Source organism: Anolis carolinensis, chromosome 5 (genome assembly GCF_035594765.1).
Source record: "Anolis carolinensis isolate JA03-04 chromosome 5, rAnoCar3.1.pri, whole genome shotgun sequence".
Lineage (NCBI taxonomy): Eukaryota > Metazoa > Chordata > Lepidosauria > Squamata > Dactyloidae > Anolis > Anolis carolinensis.
This window is the reverse complement of record NC_085845.1, coordinates 185,308,416-185,325,229: the sequence shown is the minus strand read 5'-3', so window position 1 is coordinate 185,325,229 and position 16,814 is coordinate 185,308,416. Positions and strand designations below refer to the sequence as shown.

At 46.3% G+C, this 16,814-nt stretch overlaps 1 protein-coding gene across 1 annotated transcript in view; it reads right to left on the bottom strand.

Annotated features, from left to right (window-relative positions):
• tmtc1 (transmembrane O-mannosyltransferase targeting cadherins 1) overlaps nucleotides 1-13,737 on the bottom strand; it is a 203,935-nt gene extending 190,198 nt beyond the window's left edge. The window contains exon 1 of the mRNA XM_003220824.4: nucleotides 13,138-13,737. Within this exon, the coding sequence (XP_003220872.3) occupies nucleotides 13,138-13,463 (326 nt within the window). The 5' untranslated portion in view covers nucleotides 13,464-13,737. The remainder of the gene's footprint in view (nucleotides 1-13,137) is intronic.
• Between the last annotated feature and the right edge of the window lie 3,077 nt (nucleotides 13,738-16,814).

Below are 16,814 nucleotides of genomic sequence, written 5' to 3'. Positions count from 1 at the left end.
ATGGAGGACCTTCTCACAGCGACACCAGAGGCACTTGAAGTGGCCAGCTTCTGGTCAAAGGAAATCTAGCACAATGCCAAGATTTTAACTTTATTTGTGGTTTTTAAATACATTATAGCTATATCATCGATTTGATTCTGACACAATAAATAAACTCAGGGACTGCCTGTAGTCAACTTTTTCCAGATCATACTGGAGGACCTGTAGTTTTAATCAAATACATGAATAATCAAATACTCAAAAGTCAATTCACAAATATGGAGGACTGGCTGTATTTAACTAAGCAGCTGTTATAGGGTTCTAGACATCATTTGTTGGCTTCCCAAGTTCTGTATAGATTTTTCCCATTCTAAAAGACTGATATGCCTCTGCTAAGGCTGAGTCACTAAGGCAATAAGAGTTTCCAGTAAAACTACTGTGGGTTTTTTTGGGTCCCATCCTTTGTCTTTGGCTCCAGCCACAATTGGAAGTGAACGGCTCTGAAAATGCATTTGGTCCTCAATTCGAAAAGGGTTTTTTGGCCTTAACACAAAGGGAGAGGTAAACACCAGGCCTATTAGATGATAAAAAAGCCAAGTCATAGCAATTACAGCCTCACAGCATGGGAAGAATGGAAACTCTCAGCAAAGGACAGTGCCAATTGGGATCACTACACAAAGGAGCACCCAGATGTGGCTAAGGCTGCTAATTTAGATGGCTTTAAAGGCTAAATCCACAGAGAAGGAGTTTACCTGTGCCTCAGGGCCATCGCAAGATATTTTGCTGCCTGAGGCATACCTTTCGAATTTATTGGGGATCTGCAAAATATAGCTATGACAGAGGTGCATCAGAAGAGTACCAGGAGCCTATTCACACTATACATTACAGCATCTGCTTTAACTGCCAGGAGAACATCTTATGGGATCCCGGAATTTCAGTTTTGTGGGGCTCTCCAGCAAGGATTTATTTATTTTATTTATTTACAGCATTTATATTCCGCCCTTCTCACCCCGAAGGGGACTCAGGGCGGATCACATTACACATACAGGCAAACATTCAATGTCTTTTAACATAGAACAAAGACAAACAAACATAGGCTCCGAGTGGGCCTTGAACTCATGACCTCCTGGTCAGAGTGATTCATTGCAGTGATTCATTGCAGCTGCTCTCCAGCCTGCGCCACGCCACAGCCCGAGCCAGGGATTTCCATGTATCTCTATCTAAAATGAGAACCCCAGAACCCCATATGGTGTAGGCAAAGTAAAATAATAGCATTGTAATTGTGTTGGGTGGAAAGACCTTCTTCGCACACGGAAAGACACTAATTCAATCCCGAGTATCTCCAAAGAAACTGACAGGAAGTGATGGAAATCTGTCACAAAAATAATGGACGACCCCTGGAAGTCACAGTAGTTGACTCAGTGGAAAGTATACCATAAAGATGCTTCCTGTAATCCAAACACACACATTTAGGGAAGTTACTTTGGGGGGCCTAAATCATGAGACAGCAGTTGGCTTCCATGTCAATTGGATGAAAAATCTATTGCAAGTTTTAGTCCAAAATTTTTAAAGCCATAAAGACACTGAAATCTATCCGTTAAAGTAGATCCAGCATCTTGAACAGTTCTGAATAAAACCTGGAGCAGATTCATTGCCTACAGATCTATCAGCCATCAACTCTTCCAATGCAGTTGGCTAATCTCCACTATGGTAGATGGATCTACTGGATCAGTTGCTGAACAGTAAACTAAAATGTAGCTAAATCCCACAGATTCAATGGATCTATTTTTGCTAAAATGAGCAGTTTCACTGAATATTCCAGAGGATTCCAGGAATTGTAGTCCAACTGTTCCGTCCCCCAGGACGATGGTTTGCCTTACCTATTGGTCATTTGTTTGTTTTCCCTCCTTTACATTTTGTTTGAGCCTCTGGCTGCAAAGGCCTAGGAAAGGTGGCTTGGAATCTGCAAGAGCTGGCTGCAGTTTTCTTTGCAGTGATTGGTCAAAGAGTGCAACATCTTAGGACCGCCCTTTTTACCAGGGTCTAGTCTCCATTTTGGAGCTTCATTCTGGCTATAGTCTTCCAACGTGCTGGAGCTGTGCAAGGCTAACTGGGACAAATCATCCTCAAAACCAGGCCAATCTAAGCCTATCCAAATTAGATAAGTATTGAATTATATTGATCTGGAATAGGAAATCTAGTTAGAGGAGCAAAGTTATTCCATCGCTTCTAGAACTAATCTTTGCTGTAAAGATAGGGAAGGAAAGAGTTTCTCCTTCTAATATAGACAGCGTGATTAGGGTATAGTGGTTTTATAATCACCTTTGCCTTCTGGAACCAGGGATAATTCTGCAACTAAAACCTATGGAAATTTGTTTCATTTTCTGCAACTTTAAGATCTGTGCCAGGTTTACAACCTTGTATGAATAAACATCCTTTTTTGAAGTTATCCAGACTCAGTCGTTCAATATCTATAGGACAGCTTATAGGGATTTGCAGTTCGCCCGGATAAAGGACAGCACGTTTCAGTTTTATAGCTTTTTATTGTCCGGCGGACGGCACAGTTTTGAGGTAGATCAGCGGTTTTTCCGCTTGAGCTAGCTTGCACGGCTTTATAGTTTTTTATAGTTTAGGAAGTTTTAGTATAGGCTGCGGCTTTTCCGCCTGAGCTCAGTCTGCATACCTAAAGACTCTACCGGCGTCTGAGGCAGTGGAGCCCGCTCTCAGACCCGAAGGAGTCAAATAGTGGGGCTCTATTTCCTTGCTATTTGGCTCGCGTGTGCGCACGTGGCCCAGTGGCTTTCTGGGTTTGCACAGGCTGTGCAGTTCCCAGCAACGTCCAGGGCTCCCTCGGCGGTAGACCTCGAGCCGCGGAGCACCAGCGACAGTTCTTTGGCTGGCTCTGAGGCGTGGAGCCCACCAGAACCAGGCTAGAACCTGGACAGGCCTGGCAACGCTGCTGCGAGTTCGGCCGGAGCACTCAACCGGCTTTGACAGCCTCTTCATCAGGAGTTCGGCCGGAGCACTCGGCCGGCTTTGACCTGCCTCATGGTCCGGCGGTGGTGACCTGCCTCATCGTCCTGCGGTGGTGACCTGCCTCATCGTCCTGCGGTGGTGACCTGCCTCATCGTCCTGCGGTGGTGACCTGCTTCATCGACCTGCGGTGGTGACCTCCCTTCACAGCGGGGAGGAGGCGTCTCTTCTCTCCTCCTTTCCAAAGCCAGCCTCGGTGCTCCTTCGGCGGCAGGCCTCGAGCCGCAGAGCACGAGGTGCTTGAAAATTTGGCGAAGTCGCCATTTTGGCAGTTTACGTCACTCGGGCAAGGGAGGTATCAAGTGGCAAGTTGCTGTCAGTTGACATTTTGCAGCTTGCCCACCAAAGTCTGGCGCCAAAGGTCACAATCTTTGTAAAGTATAGTTACTTAGTGATATATATTGCTATGGTTAAGTGCTGTGAATTGTATTATATATTGAATTTGCTTTTATTGTAAATCTACTTGCAGGTATATTGCATTTGCCTTTGTTGTAAATTTACTTGCTATTAAGAATACATAATGTCTATGCAATTTCAAGATGATACAGATGGTATACCTCCTTCTGAGGCTGAAAGTAGGAATGAAAGGCCCCAAAGGATAAAGCACCCTTCAGCCAAGATGCTAGCCCATCTAATAGATGAAAAGGAGCTCCTCCATGTGAGGTTAGGTTCGGCATGGGAGCGAATTGTAACATTAATGGACAGAATAGAGAGCTTGGGTATCACAAGGGTGCCAGCCATATTACAGACAGACCTCGAAGAAGCCTTCGGTCTTTGGAGGGGTTTAGTGTCTAAGATAGTCCAGGTCCTCGAGCGCATTAACGCCAAGGATTCAGAGTTAGAAATAGGGAGTGTTTTAGCTGACACTAATGAGAAAGAAAATAGGGTGAGGGCAATCCTAGCTTCCTTATGCAGCCATGAGACCAATCTTTTGAAATCACCTGCTGTGGCACTTAGTCTTAAGTCCAACCGCTCTAGCCAGGTATCTAAACTAAGGGAGCGTGCATCGTCTAAACACAGCCACTCTAGCAAGTCTTCTGCTGCTGGGAGTGCCATCTCTTCCCTAGCTGCCTTGCACATTAAGGAGGCTGCACGTCTGGAGCTAAAGAGCAAGGTAGCGGGGGCGGAGGCTGATGCTAAGGCAGCTGATCTCACCCTTCCCTTTAAAGAAGAAGAGCAACGACTGCAAATAGAACAGGCCCGTAGACAAAGCGAAATGCAAATGGAACAGGCCCGTAGACAAAGCGAAATGCAAATGGAACAGGCCCAAAGACAAAGCGAAATGCAAATAGAACAGGCCCGTAGACAAAGCGAAATGCAAATAGAACAGGCTCGTATAGAGATGCTTAGAATAAAGATGGATGCCGCAGCCAAAAGGGTAAGGGCTGAGACTTTGGCCAAGGCCCTAATTGAGCCACTCACAGAAGAAAATGTAAGCCAGTTACCAATACAGGACCCTTCTGCCAAAGTGTTTGCGCACCTTGGCAGCATGTACAGTCAGTTTTCGGATGAGGAACAGGGAGACTTCTCTCCTTACCCAGAGCAGGGCCCCAAAGTCACTTTTGAGTTTCCTGCAGAGCAGAGCGTCATAGCGGGGAGCTCACCCTTGCTCGAGCTACCTGTGCCTCCTGCTAAAACCCTAGGTCAGTCAATCAGGGCCTCAAGGCCGAGTGCTAGTTGGCCCCTACAGACAGCTGCACAGGGAACCATCGATTCGTCAGTGGTCGATGTCATCCCTCCAAGAGGCCAAAGGTTGACGCAAGGTACACGGTGGGAGTCCACTCCACAACAGCAAACTCCTCAATTGTTCCCTTCGACGCCGGAGTCCCAGCTTGTCTCCATCATCAGAAGCCCCAGAAGAGATCTTAAGGACAAGGGTGTCGAAAAGTTTTCGGACAAGCCTGAGGAATTTCTTCTCTGGAAGGCCACCTTCCAGAGAGCAATCAGAGACTTAAAGTTATTGCCTGAGGAAGAACTGACTCTTCTGGCTGCATGGTTGGGCCCAGCCTCATCCTCACAAGTTAAAAGGATCTACGCAGCCCACGTAGCCGATCCCGACAAAGCCCTGGAAAAGGCCTGGGCCAGGTTGCAGCAGAGGTATGGGGCCAGTACAGAGATTGAAGCATCTCTTATGGACAAGCTCCAAAGGTTCCCAGCTTTAAAACTCAAAGACTTCAAACTCTTGTGGGACCTCAGCGATCTCCTTGTGGAATTAGAGTCGGCCAAGGAGAATCCAGAACTGCCCGGTTTGAAGTGCCTCGATCAGCACCTGTCCCAGAGGCAGATCTTGACCAAGCTGCCCTTCACTTTGCAAGAACGCTGGGGACAGGTGGTCTTCAACTACAAGGAGGCCCACTCCCAGGCATACCCTCCATTTTCTCATTTGGTCCAGTTCATCACCAGGGCGGCCAGAGAAAGGAATGATCCGCAGACGGGCCTCCCCACCTTATACCAAGGGACCCAGCCAGAGAAGGCACCTAAAGTGGAGAAAAAACCATCCAGAGAGGCCAAAAGACCGGTTAGTGTTAAGGCTGTTGAAACTCAGCACAGGGCCAACGAATCCAAGTCAGAGGTGAAGGAGGTGCTCTGCCCCATTCACCAAAAGCCTCACAGTTTGGCCAACTGCCGGGAATTTGGCAAGAAGCCTTATAAAGAAAGACAACAGATTGTACAGAAGCTGGGCATATGTTTTAGGTGCTGTGGAGCAACTCTTCACTTTGCATCCAACTGCAAAGAGGACGTCAAATGCGCAAGGTGTAACAGCCTTAAGCATTGCACCGCGATGCACAACTCTGACGCTGTCTCCCGCGCCAAAGGGGACACGTCTTCCAAAGAAGGGTCATCTACTGAAGCCACCAACATGCAGGCCGCGTCACGGATGCAGGAGGATGCTCCATCGGTCGCCTGTACTGAACTATGCTCTGACGTGCACCAGTTCAGAGTTTGTCATCCTATCTGCCTAGCGGATGTATATCCAGCCAAGAGCCCTTGGCTTAGAAAGAGACTCTATGTGGCCCTGGATTCACAGAGCGACGCCTCCCTGGCTACTCCAGAGTTCTTCCGCATGTTTGACCTTAAAACCAAGATGGTCGACTACACTATGACTACGTGTGCAGGAAAAAAGAAGTTGCAGGGTCGCATAGCATCTGGCTTCGTTGTCTCCTCTTGCGACCAGAAGAGACAGTTCAAGTTGCCAGACCTGATTGAGTGTTCCTCTATTCCCCGGAACAAAAGGCAGATCGTCACCAGAGAAGTCGTGGAGGCTCATCCACACTTGCGAAGGCTAAAGAATGCTATACCAGCCTTTCGGCCAGATGTGGACATTGCCCTTTTGCTTGGCTCGGACTGCCCGAGCTTGTTCTGTGTGAACGACCAAGTTAAAGGACCTCCAGGTGCACCTATCGCACAACGATTGCCATTAGGCTGGACAGTCATAGGCCCAGTGTGCATAAACAAGATGCACCCACTATCGTCGTTGGACTCCAATCAAGCACAGGTGCTTAAAGGTGGACGTCCTACACTTGTGCGCAGTTGCCTAAGTCACATCTCAGTCTACTGCCAAGGAATAACTCCAGAGTATTCCTCCACCTTCAAAGTCTCTGAGAGAGACGAAGCCACAGCGCTCTCGAAAGATGAGCAAAGGTTTTCGGACATTATGAATGCTCAAGTCTCACGAAGTGCAGAGGTGAAAGCCTGCAAATCAACCACAGAAGAAAACATGGGCCAAAGATCTTGCCTGGAACCACACCGTTTTGAACGTTTTTCGGAGTGGCACAGTCTTCTTAGAGCAGTTGCTAGGCTTATACATCGCTTAGTCTGCAAAGATAGTCAGCCTTTGCAAGTTCAGGACATGTTGAAGGCTAAGGGAGTAATATTCAGGTCAGTTCAGAGGCATGAGTTTAGTCTAGAAATAGCCAGGTTAGAACAAGGGATTGACACCCCCAGCCGGAGTTTCTTGCGTGAGTTAAACCCATTTCTAGACAAGGAGGGCATTTTAAGAGTGGGAGGGAGGTTAGCTAAGGCTAAACTCAAAGTGTGTATAAAGAACCCTATCATTGTACCCCCCAATAGCCATATTGCTTTGTTGTTGGTTCGTCACTACCATGAGAAAATCCATCATCAAGGTAGAACTCTGACTGAGGCGACCCTTAGAAATGAAGGCCTGTGGGTGGTAAATGCTAAAAGTTTGGTCAGCAGTGTTATTTTTAAGTGTGTCAAATGTCGGCGACTCAGAGTCAGCTGATGGCTGAGTTACCTCAGGACAGGACTTTGACAGACCCCCCCTTTTCCCATGTGGGAATCGATGTGTTTGGTCCTTGGGAGGTTGTCACTAGGAAAACCAGGGGTGGTGTTGTAAATAACAAAAGATGTGCGGTTTTGTTTACTTGTTTGTCAGTACGAGCTGTCCATATAGAGGTTGCAGAGGGAATGGACACTTCATCATTCATAAACGCATTGAAAAGGTTCATAGCCCTCAGAGGGCCAATTAAGTCAATTTGGTCGGACTGTGGCACCAATTTTGCATGTGCAGACCTTAGCCAACCACTTCTGGAAGAGGTGGAAGGCCGAATACTTAAGCCAGCTTCCAACCAGAAGACTCTGGCAAACCCAAAGGACAATGCCAAGGTGGGAAACCTTGTGTTGCCAAAGGACAAAGACTTGCCCCGCTATGCCTGGCCTATGGGCATTACACTAAAGACCTTTCCTTGCCCTGACGGTAAGGTTAGAAAAGTTCAAGACTCATAGTAAGGACAAAATGTCTGTCCTGGACAGACCAATTAGTGACCTCGTGTTGCTTATTGGAGATGTTTAAAGTTTTATACTGTTGTATTGTTGTGTATACAAAGGTGTTTGTATGTTTTTGATTGGTAAATTCCCACATCCTGGGAATTTAGCGGGGAGTGTTCCGTCCCCCAGGACGATGGTTTGCCTTACCTATTGGTCATTTGTTTGTTTTCCCTCCTTTACATTTTGTTTGAGCCTCTGGCTGCAAAGGCCTAGGAAAGGTGGCTTGGAATCTGCAAGAGCTGGCTGCAGTTTTCTTTGCAGTGATTGGTCAAAGAGTGCAACATCTTAGGACCGCCCTTTTTACCAGGGTCTAGTCTCCATTTTGGAGCTTCATTCTGGCTATAGTCTTCCAACGTGCTGGAGCTGTGCAAGGCTAACTGGGACAAATCATCCTCAAAACCAGGCCAATCTAAGCCTATCCAAATTAGATAAGTATTGAATTATATTGATCTGGAATAGGAAATCTAGTTAGAGGAGCAAAGTTATTCCATCGCTTCTAGAACTAATCTTTGCTGTAAAGATAGGGAAGGAAAGAGTTTCTCCTTCTAATATAGACAGCGTGATTAGGGTATAGTGGTTTTATAATCACCTTTGCCTTCTGGAACCAGGGATAATTCTGCAACTAAAACCTATGGAAATTTGTTTCATTTTCTGCAACTTTAAGATCTGTGCCAGGTTTACAACCTTGTATGAATAAACATCCTTTTTTGAAGTTATCCAGACTCAGTCGTTCAATATCTATAGGACAGCTTATAGGGATTTGCAGTTCGCCCGGATAAAGGACAGCACGTTTCAGTTTTATAGCTTTTTATTGTCCGGCGGACGGCACACCAACAGTGTAAAAATTTAAGCTTTCCCCAAACACTACCAAGGGAGAGACCTTGATTCTCTACTCAGGGTCAGCAAAAACAATTTGCAAACACAGTAAATGCAACATCACTAAGGAAAGCAGGATTCTAAAAATGCTAGTCATCCTACAGGCGCTCAGAATTAGAGACTGCCAGTCATCCTCCACAAAATCAAGAATGCTGATTATTTATTAAAATGTTTATATGCAGTTCTGTATGTATATTTATAAGTGTAACTTACATTTCAAAATACCACTTTATGTATATGCAAGTATTTTTTATTTATATATATGAATACCATTTATACATTATGCATATCTGGTGTCTTCACTTATTACAACAAATATTTATTATATTTAAAATAATACCCAGGCAAGTATTTTCATTTGCAGTATGGCAATTTCCAATCTACCTCCCATCCCATCCTTTGGCTCATACTATCAAAGCGTTAACAGATAAGCAACAGAGTCCGCAGCCTCAAAACACACACAATCAGCCACACAGCTCTCTGAATTGAAAAGAAACAGGGAATGCTGAAGCCTTTGGGCATTTAGTGCCCTGTCCTCATGGAGGGCACTCTAAGAACCCACCCACCTACCCTTCAATGGGGAGAAATCCTTCAAAATGCAAGAAACACACTCACAATAGTTCCCAGCACTATTCGTCAAATTGGTGCCTGGTTCACATCGACTGAGATAACATTTTAAAAAGGCACAGGTGAGGCTGGGATATACACTTCCCACATCCACTAGACCCCAAAAAATCATCCTAGATGTAGCCGGAGTATTACTTTTGCCAACGACAGCATAAAAAAGCAACAAAGGGATCCAGAAGGGATATTAGCCCAAGTCACAGGAAACGCCAAGAGGCTGGAAGAGGTCTATAACAGTAAATTAAGAAGAGTGAACTTCCCAACTCCCTCTGCAGTAAGAAAAAGGAGAACTAGTGAGCGAGGCTGGGCAGCAAAAGGAAAGGGCACTCTGACTGCACAAAGAAGGATTAGGGAAAGGAGAACAGAAATGAAGATGTGGAAAAACATGTTACGGATTCCCAAACTGTGAGAAGCACAAGTACATTAAGATTTATGACCACTGCACACACTGTCCCCACCCCACCCATCAGAAGAAGGCCTACAGTATTCACCACCTCCACACAGTGCCAATGAGAATAATAGGAGTTATAGTCCACACATCAGGGGTTCAGGTAATCAGTAAGAGGAAGCTGATATCCCTCAACTAACTGCAATAACTATACTTTATTCATTCTCAGCTTGCCTTTTTAGAAACCCCTGCGCCAAAGTTTTGCAACTGCTCTAAAAATGAGATGCAAATATATCAGCTTGGGGTTTCTCGTAAACACAGATTGTCCGATTTCTTCTGAACCTGTATCAAAGTTTTGTAACTGTCTTGTAAAATTTTGTAACAATAACAACAAGAAAAGCATGTTTTGCAACAGCATAAAACTGAAAAACAGGTGCTTCAAACCATAGCTCCGGGTAGATTGAAAATTCCAATAATGTGTCAAAGTTTTGCTATGACTTGCAAAACAATGCGAAATCTCTTACAGGTCTGCACCAGCGATGTAACCCAAATTCTGTATTGAGTCCAATCACAATAGCTGCATACCTGACCCCTTCCTGTCATCCTTACATCTGACAATGTCAGGTTCCCTAGAAAGTTGTGTCCAAAATTTGCTCTCATCATCTGGCATTTTGGAACGCAAAGTCTCATTTTGACCCCTTTTCTGCAGAATGTGGGCAGAGAAATACTGCCCATTTTTATCTCATGCCTTGGTGTCTTTAATATTTAAAATTCAGTCCTGTGCTTTAGTTATATAGACACACTGATCAGTCAGCAAAGAAGCAGTTTGTTATGTGGTAAACCCAAATTTGACATTTCTAGGTTTAATTTGTGTGGCTTTGCAGAATGCAGTTTGCAAAACTTTGGCACAGATTCCAAATTTGGGGGTGGGGGGTCAGCATTTGCAAAAGCCTGTCCTGTATCCTCCTGCATCCCTTCCTCCACATGGGACCATACTCTGGAAATGTATCTTGGCTCTCCTTGAGCACAAGCAGCAGCCTCCGAGTCAGGTGGGTTGAACCCTTCCCAGTGGTTGGAGGTGTTAGGAAGGCAAGTAAGGAAAAACCAGAGTTTCCAACTTCCAGGCCTCCAGAGCATGTGCAGAGTATGTGTGCATCAAACATGCCTTTCTAGCATCTGTGACTAGGAAGGAGTTCATCAGAGATGCTAGGAAGGCAAGTAAGGACAGCTATAGGGAGCCAGAGATTTCTATTCCCAGAACTTCAGTGTGGGTGCTTGCTAGCTAGGCTACTTTGATGATAAAACTGCCTCCCTCCAGGGCATGTGCAGAGTGCCTCTGGGGCCCCTTCCACAGAGCTAAACAAAATCCCGCATTTTCTGTTTGATCTGGAATGTATGATAATGTGGACTCAGATAACCCAGTTCAAAGCAGATATTGTTGGATTTTCTACCTTGATGTTCTGGGTTATATGGCTATGTGGAAGGGCCCAGTTCAAAGCAGATATTGTTGGATTTTCTGCCTTAGCTTAAGCAGCTGTGGGGAAAAGGAAAGGGCCTGAGGCTGTTAGGAAGGGTGGGAGTTGAAGTCCAAAACACCTGGAGGGCCGAAGTTTGCCCATGCCTACTCTGGGGCGTGTGCAGAGTGCCTCTACAGCCCCTTCCATACAACTGAATAAAATCTGAATAAAATCCCACATTATCTGCTTTGAACTGGAATATATGGCAATGTGGACTCATTTAACCTAATTCAAAGAGGATATTGTGGGTTATTCTACCTTGATGTTCTGGGTTATATGGATGTGGTAGGGCCCTAGGTTAGGCAGATTGTGCTCAGCACTTTACCCCCAGCCCTGGTCCAATAATCTGCTTTTTGCACAGGCCCATTCCCATCCCTCTATAATTCTGATTATCCCCACCACATTCCTCATTCCTAAGGTTTGGTTTTGATACATTTTAATGATGTTTTATGCCCTACTGTTTGAACTGTTTAATTAGTCTGTTATTTGTTAAAAACATAATAACTGCATTTTAGTTGATAATCTTGTTGTATGCTTTGGGCTTAGTCCCACAGGTAAGCCCTTCGGGGAGATGGTGGCAGGGTATAAAAATAAAATTATTATGAGGATCTTGGATGAATGGAATTAATTATACATATGTTTTTAAGGTTTTTATAATGTGTTTTAACAATGTTATTAATGGATCTATATACAGTAGAGTCTCACTTATCCAAGCCTTGCTTATCCAAGTTTCTGGATTATCCAAACCATTTTTGTAGTCAATGTTTTCAACATATCGTGATATTTTGGTGCTGAATTCATAAATACAGTAATTACAACATAACATTACTGCGTATTGAACTACTTTTCTGTCAAATTTGTTGTATAACATGATGTTTTGGTGCTTAATTTGTAAAGGTAAGGTAAAGGTTTTCCCCTGACGTTAAGACCAGTCATGTCTGACTCTGGGGGTTGGTGCTCATCTCCATTTCTAAGCTGAAGAGCCGGCGTTGGCCGTAGACACCTCCAAGGTCATGTGGCCGGCATGACTGCATGGAGCGGTACCTATTGATCTACTCACATTGGCATGTTTTCGAACTGCTAGGTTGGCAGGAGCTGGAGCTAACAGCGACCGCTCCCGCCACTCCCGGGGTTTGAACCTGGGACCTTTTGGTCTGTAAGTTCAGCCGCTCAGTGCTTTAACACACTTCGCCACCGGGGCTCCAAATTTGTAAAATCATAACCTAATTTGATGTTTAATAGGCTTTTCCTTAATCCCTCCTTATTGTCCAAGATATTCGCTTATCCAAGCTTCTGCTGGCCTGTTTAGCTTGGATAGGTGAGACTCTATTGTATATATTGTTTTGCTTTTAGGATTGCATTTGTGGACATTAAATTTTGCCCATTTTTGTAAGCCGCCCTGAGTCCGCTCGGGTGAGAAGGGCGGGGTATAAATGTTGTAAATCAATATTATTACTAATAATTCTCTAATCCACATGGGATGTAAATATCCTGGCTCCCCTTGAGCATGTGCAGAGCGCCTCTGAGTCAGGTGAGGTGAATTTCTTTCTCTCTCAGTTTGAGATGCCAAGAAGGTCAGTGAGTTTCCCAGAACTTTCAGTACTGGGCTGAGCTTCCTTGGCGAGATGGAAAGCTGTCTCTGTGCATGTGCAGAAGACAGCTGCAAGGGGTTAAGGGAGGAATGGGGCAACTTGGGTCCTCCAGGTGTTTTGGACTTCAACTCCCACCCTTCCTAACAGCCTCAGGTCCTTTCCTTTTCCCCCTCAGCCGCTTAAGCGGCTGAGGGGGAAAAGGAAGGGGCCTGAGGCTGTTAGGAAGGGTGGGAGTTGAAGTCCAAAACACCTGAAAGACCCAAATTTACCCGTGCCTGTGTCAAGAGTTCCCAACTCTCTCTCTCTCTCTCCCCCTCCGGGGCATGTGCAGAGTGCTGACCTGAAGGTGAGGACGCAGAGCGGGCGGTAGGACTTGTGGCTGGTGTTCTCGCCCATGCCTTTGCCCCAGAAGTCGTCGGCGAAGGCAGCGCTGAGCGGGGCGCCCGGCCGCACGTCCCGGTTGTGGAGGATGGCCCAGACGTCGTCGTGCACGAACTCTCCGCCCAGGGCGCCCCAGTAGCACAGCGCCGAGGCGCCCGCCGCCACCAGCGCCCCCAGAGCCCGCGCACGCCCCCAAGGAGGAGGAGGAGGAGGAGGAGGAAGGCGCTGCTGCGGGCAAGAGAGCCGGGCATCCCGGCTGCCCCGCTTCCCCAACGCCGCTGCCATGCTCAGCCTGACGCTGCTGCTGCTGCTTCTGCTCCTGCTGGGGCTACCTGCCGTCGCCCTCGCCTTCCTCCTCGCCGCCTCCTCCTCCTCTTTCTTCGCCTGGACATGCCCACAGCAGCAGAAGCAGCCGGGGAGCCTCCGAGAGCAGCAGCGGCGGCGGCTTTGCTCTGCTCGGCGCCCGCATCGCGCCCGAAGGGAGGCACGAGCCTCTCCCTCCTCCTCCTCCTCCCGCGCTGCTCCGCCGGGCCAGCGGCAAATAAACAGCAGCCGCCTCCCCTCGCCATCCCTCCCTCCTTCCCCACTGCGCATGCTCCGTGATTCATGCCCCCCTCCCTCTCTAAAAGTGTCCCGAAAACGAGGGCGGAAGGAGGGAGGGGAGGGGTGAAGCGGTGCCTCTCCCTCTTCCCACATCGGGGGGAATCTTTCAGCAGAACTTTATTGGGTTGTTGTATGTCTTTCGGGCTGTGTGGCCATGTTCCAGAAGTATTCTCTCCTGACGTTTCGCCCACATCTATGGCAGGCATCCTCAGAGGTAAGGAGCCCCCAGATGGCGTAGTGGACTAAGTGACTTGAAGGTTGGGTTGCTGACCTGAAGGCTGCCAGGTTCGAATCCCACCCGGGGAGAGTGTGGATGAGCTCCCTCTATCAGCTCCAGCTCCATGCGGGGACATGAGAGAAGCCTCCCACAAGGATGGTAAAAACATCAAAACATCCGGGCGTCCCCTGGGCAACGTCCTTGCAGACGGCCAATTCTCTCACTCCAGAAGCAACTCCGGTTACTCCTGACACGAAAAAAAAATCCTCAGAGGTTGTGAGGTATGGATAAACTAAGTAAGGAAAGGAAAGAATATATATCTGTGTAGAGTCCAGGGTGTGGCAAGAGCCCTTTGTCACTGGGAAGCCAGTTAATTTATTGCTTGAGAGAGAGAGAGATGTAGGAATGTGGAGTTTATATATACCTCACAACCTCTTGAGATGCCAGCTTTTCTTTTTTCCTGTCAGGAGCAACTTGGTTCACTTCTGGCCGTCTGCAATGACGTTGCCCAGGTGTTTTGATGTTTTTACCATCCTTGTGGGAGGCTTCTCTCATGTCTCCGCATGGAGCTGGAGCTGATAGAGGAAACTCATCCGCGCTCTCCCCGGGTGGGATTCGAACCTGGCAGCTTTCCTGGTCAGCAACCCAACCTTAAAGTTACGAAGTTTGGTCCAGATCTGTTGTCAACTGGGTTCAGGGCTCTCTGGATAAAAGTGAACTACAACTCCCATATGCCAAGGACAATCACCCCTAACCCTGCCAGTATGCAGTTTGCCATGTTGGTTCTGTATGCCAAGTTTGGTCCAGATCCGTTGTCAACTGGGTTCAGGGCTCTCTGGATAAGAGTAAGCTACAACTCCCATATGCCAAGGACAATCACCCCAAACCCCGCCTGTATGGACAATTCCTCAGCACTATGGGTTAAAGCAATTTGTGGAGGGCGGAGGCTCTCTGTGTAAATAGACACCTCCGCCACATACATACATACAGATTTTCCCTTTTATTGTATGTATAGAAGATAGATAGATGCATATCCTTAGCACATTGTGTGTGGGGGTTTTTTTGGGGGGGGTTGGTTTTTTTTTACTCCTGTAAAATTTATTTAGATGTATTTGTCACGTTTTGGAAACAAGCTCCACATATATTCATCCCTGAAGTTAGATACGGATTGAGTTTCCCTTGTCTAGAATTCCCAAAATTGTCCACAGGAGGGTCGTTTCTGCTTTCTGAGAGTTCAGTGTCCACAGATTTATTTCATGCACAAAATTAATGAAGAATTTTGTATGATATTACCTGTAGGCTACATGTATGAGGAGTATAGGAAACATAAATGAATTTTGTGTGGATGGATTGCACCTTCCATCAATCCTAGTCAGCAAGGGATGCATCTGCACTGTCGAATTAATGCTGTTCCACTGTTCACAGCGTGTGAGGGAGGCAGCCAGCAAGACACAGTAACATCCTGTCTTATGCAATATTTGTGTAATAATTATTGATCTTACATACATTGTAAGCCTGAGGGCAAATTAACATTTTGTAAGCCGCTCTGAGTGCCTTTGTAGCTGAGGAGCAGGGTACAAATTCTCCAATTAAAAAATAATTGACACCACCTTATCTACCTTGGCTCAATGCTATGGAATCCTAGGATTTGTAGTTTGTTACAGCTTCAGCTCTATTTGACAGGGAAGATGTTGCAAACATGCAGCTGCCAGGGTTCCATAGCATTGAGCCATGGCAGTCGAACTGCATTGATTCTATATTATAAAGGTAAAGGTTTCCCCTGACGTTAAGTCCAGTCATGTCTGACTCTGGGGGTTGGTGCTCATCTCCATTTCTAAGCCGAAGAGCCGGCGTTGTCCATAGACACCTCCAAGGTCATGTGGCCGGCACGACTGCATGCAGCGCCGTTACGTTCCCGCCGGAGCAATACCTATTGATCTACTCACATTGGCATGTTTTCGAACTGCTAGGTTGGCAGGAGCTGGAGCTAACAGCGGCTGTTCATGCCGCTCCCGGGATTTGAACCTGGGACCTTTTGGTCTGCAAGTTCAGCAGCTCAGTGCTTTAACACACTGCTCCACCGGGGCTCCTAATTCTATATTATAGGTGCAGCTAAATTCAGTGGTAAGGGATCATATGAGTTGTAATCTGAAATACTTTGAAGGAATGGAGCTAAGGGCAGGCCAACATAATGCCCAGTGAGGCCCTGATATTGAAAGCTGGTATTTCCCTATTGATCATAATTATTATTCAGTCTATTCATATTAGCTCCTGCCTCTGTTGATTACTGAGAGACATTATCACTTATTAGCTGTATTGAATACATCCCAGTGAAGTGTTCTACTATATGGGTCTGTTTTCTCTTAATGTTTATCTTTAATTTTTTTAAGGTCAGGGTGGGAGAAAGAACTCTTGTGTGTTTCAGGCAGGTGTGCATGTTGCAATTGACCACCTTGATTAGCATTGAATAGTCTTGCAGCTCCAAGTTGCTCTCTCATTGATTGTAGCACTTAGCGAACTAACCTCGTGTTTACAATTATTTATTTATTTATAGTACTTATATTCCGCCCTTCTCACCCTGAAGGGGACTAAGGGTGGATTACAATGAACATATATATGGCAAACGTTCAATGCCATCAGACAAACAACATACAGTATAGACACACACAGAGGCAATTTTAAAATTTTCCAGCTTCATGAAGGTATGCTCAATTCTGGCCACAGGGGGAGCTGTTGCTTCATCATCCACAAGTGACATTGAGTGCTGTACTTCCTCATTCCTTTCCATGTGTTGCTGGCAGTTTTATGGTGTTGTA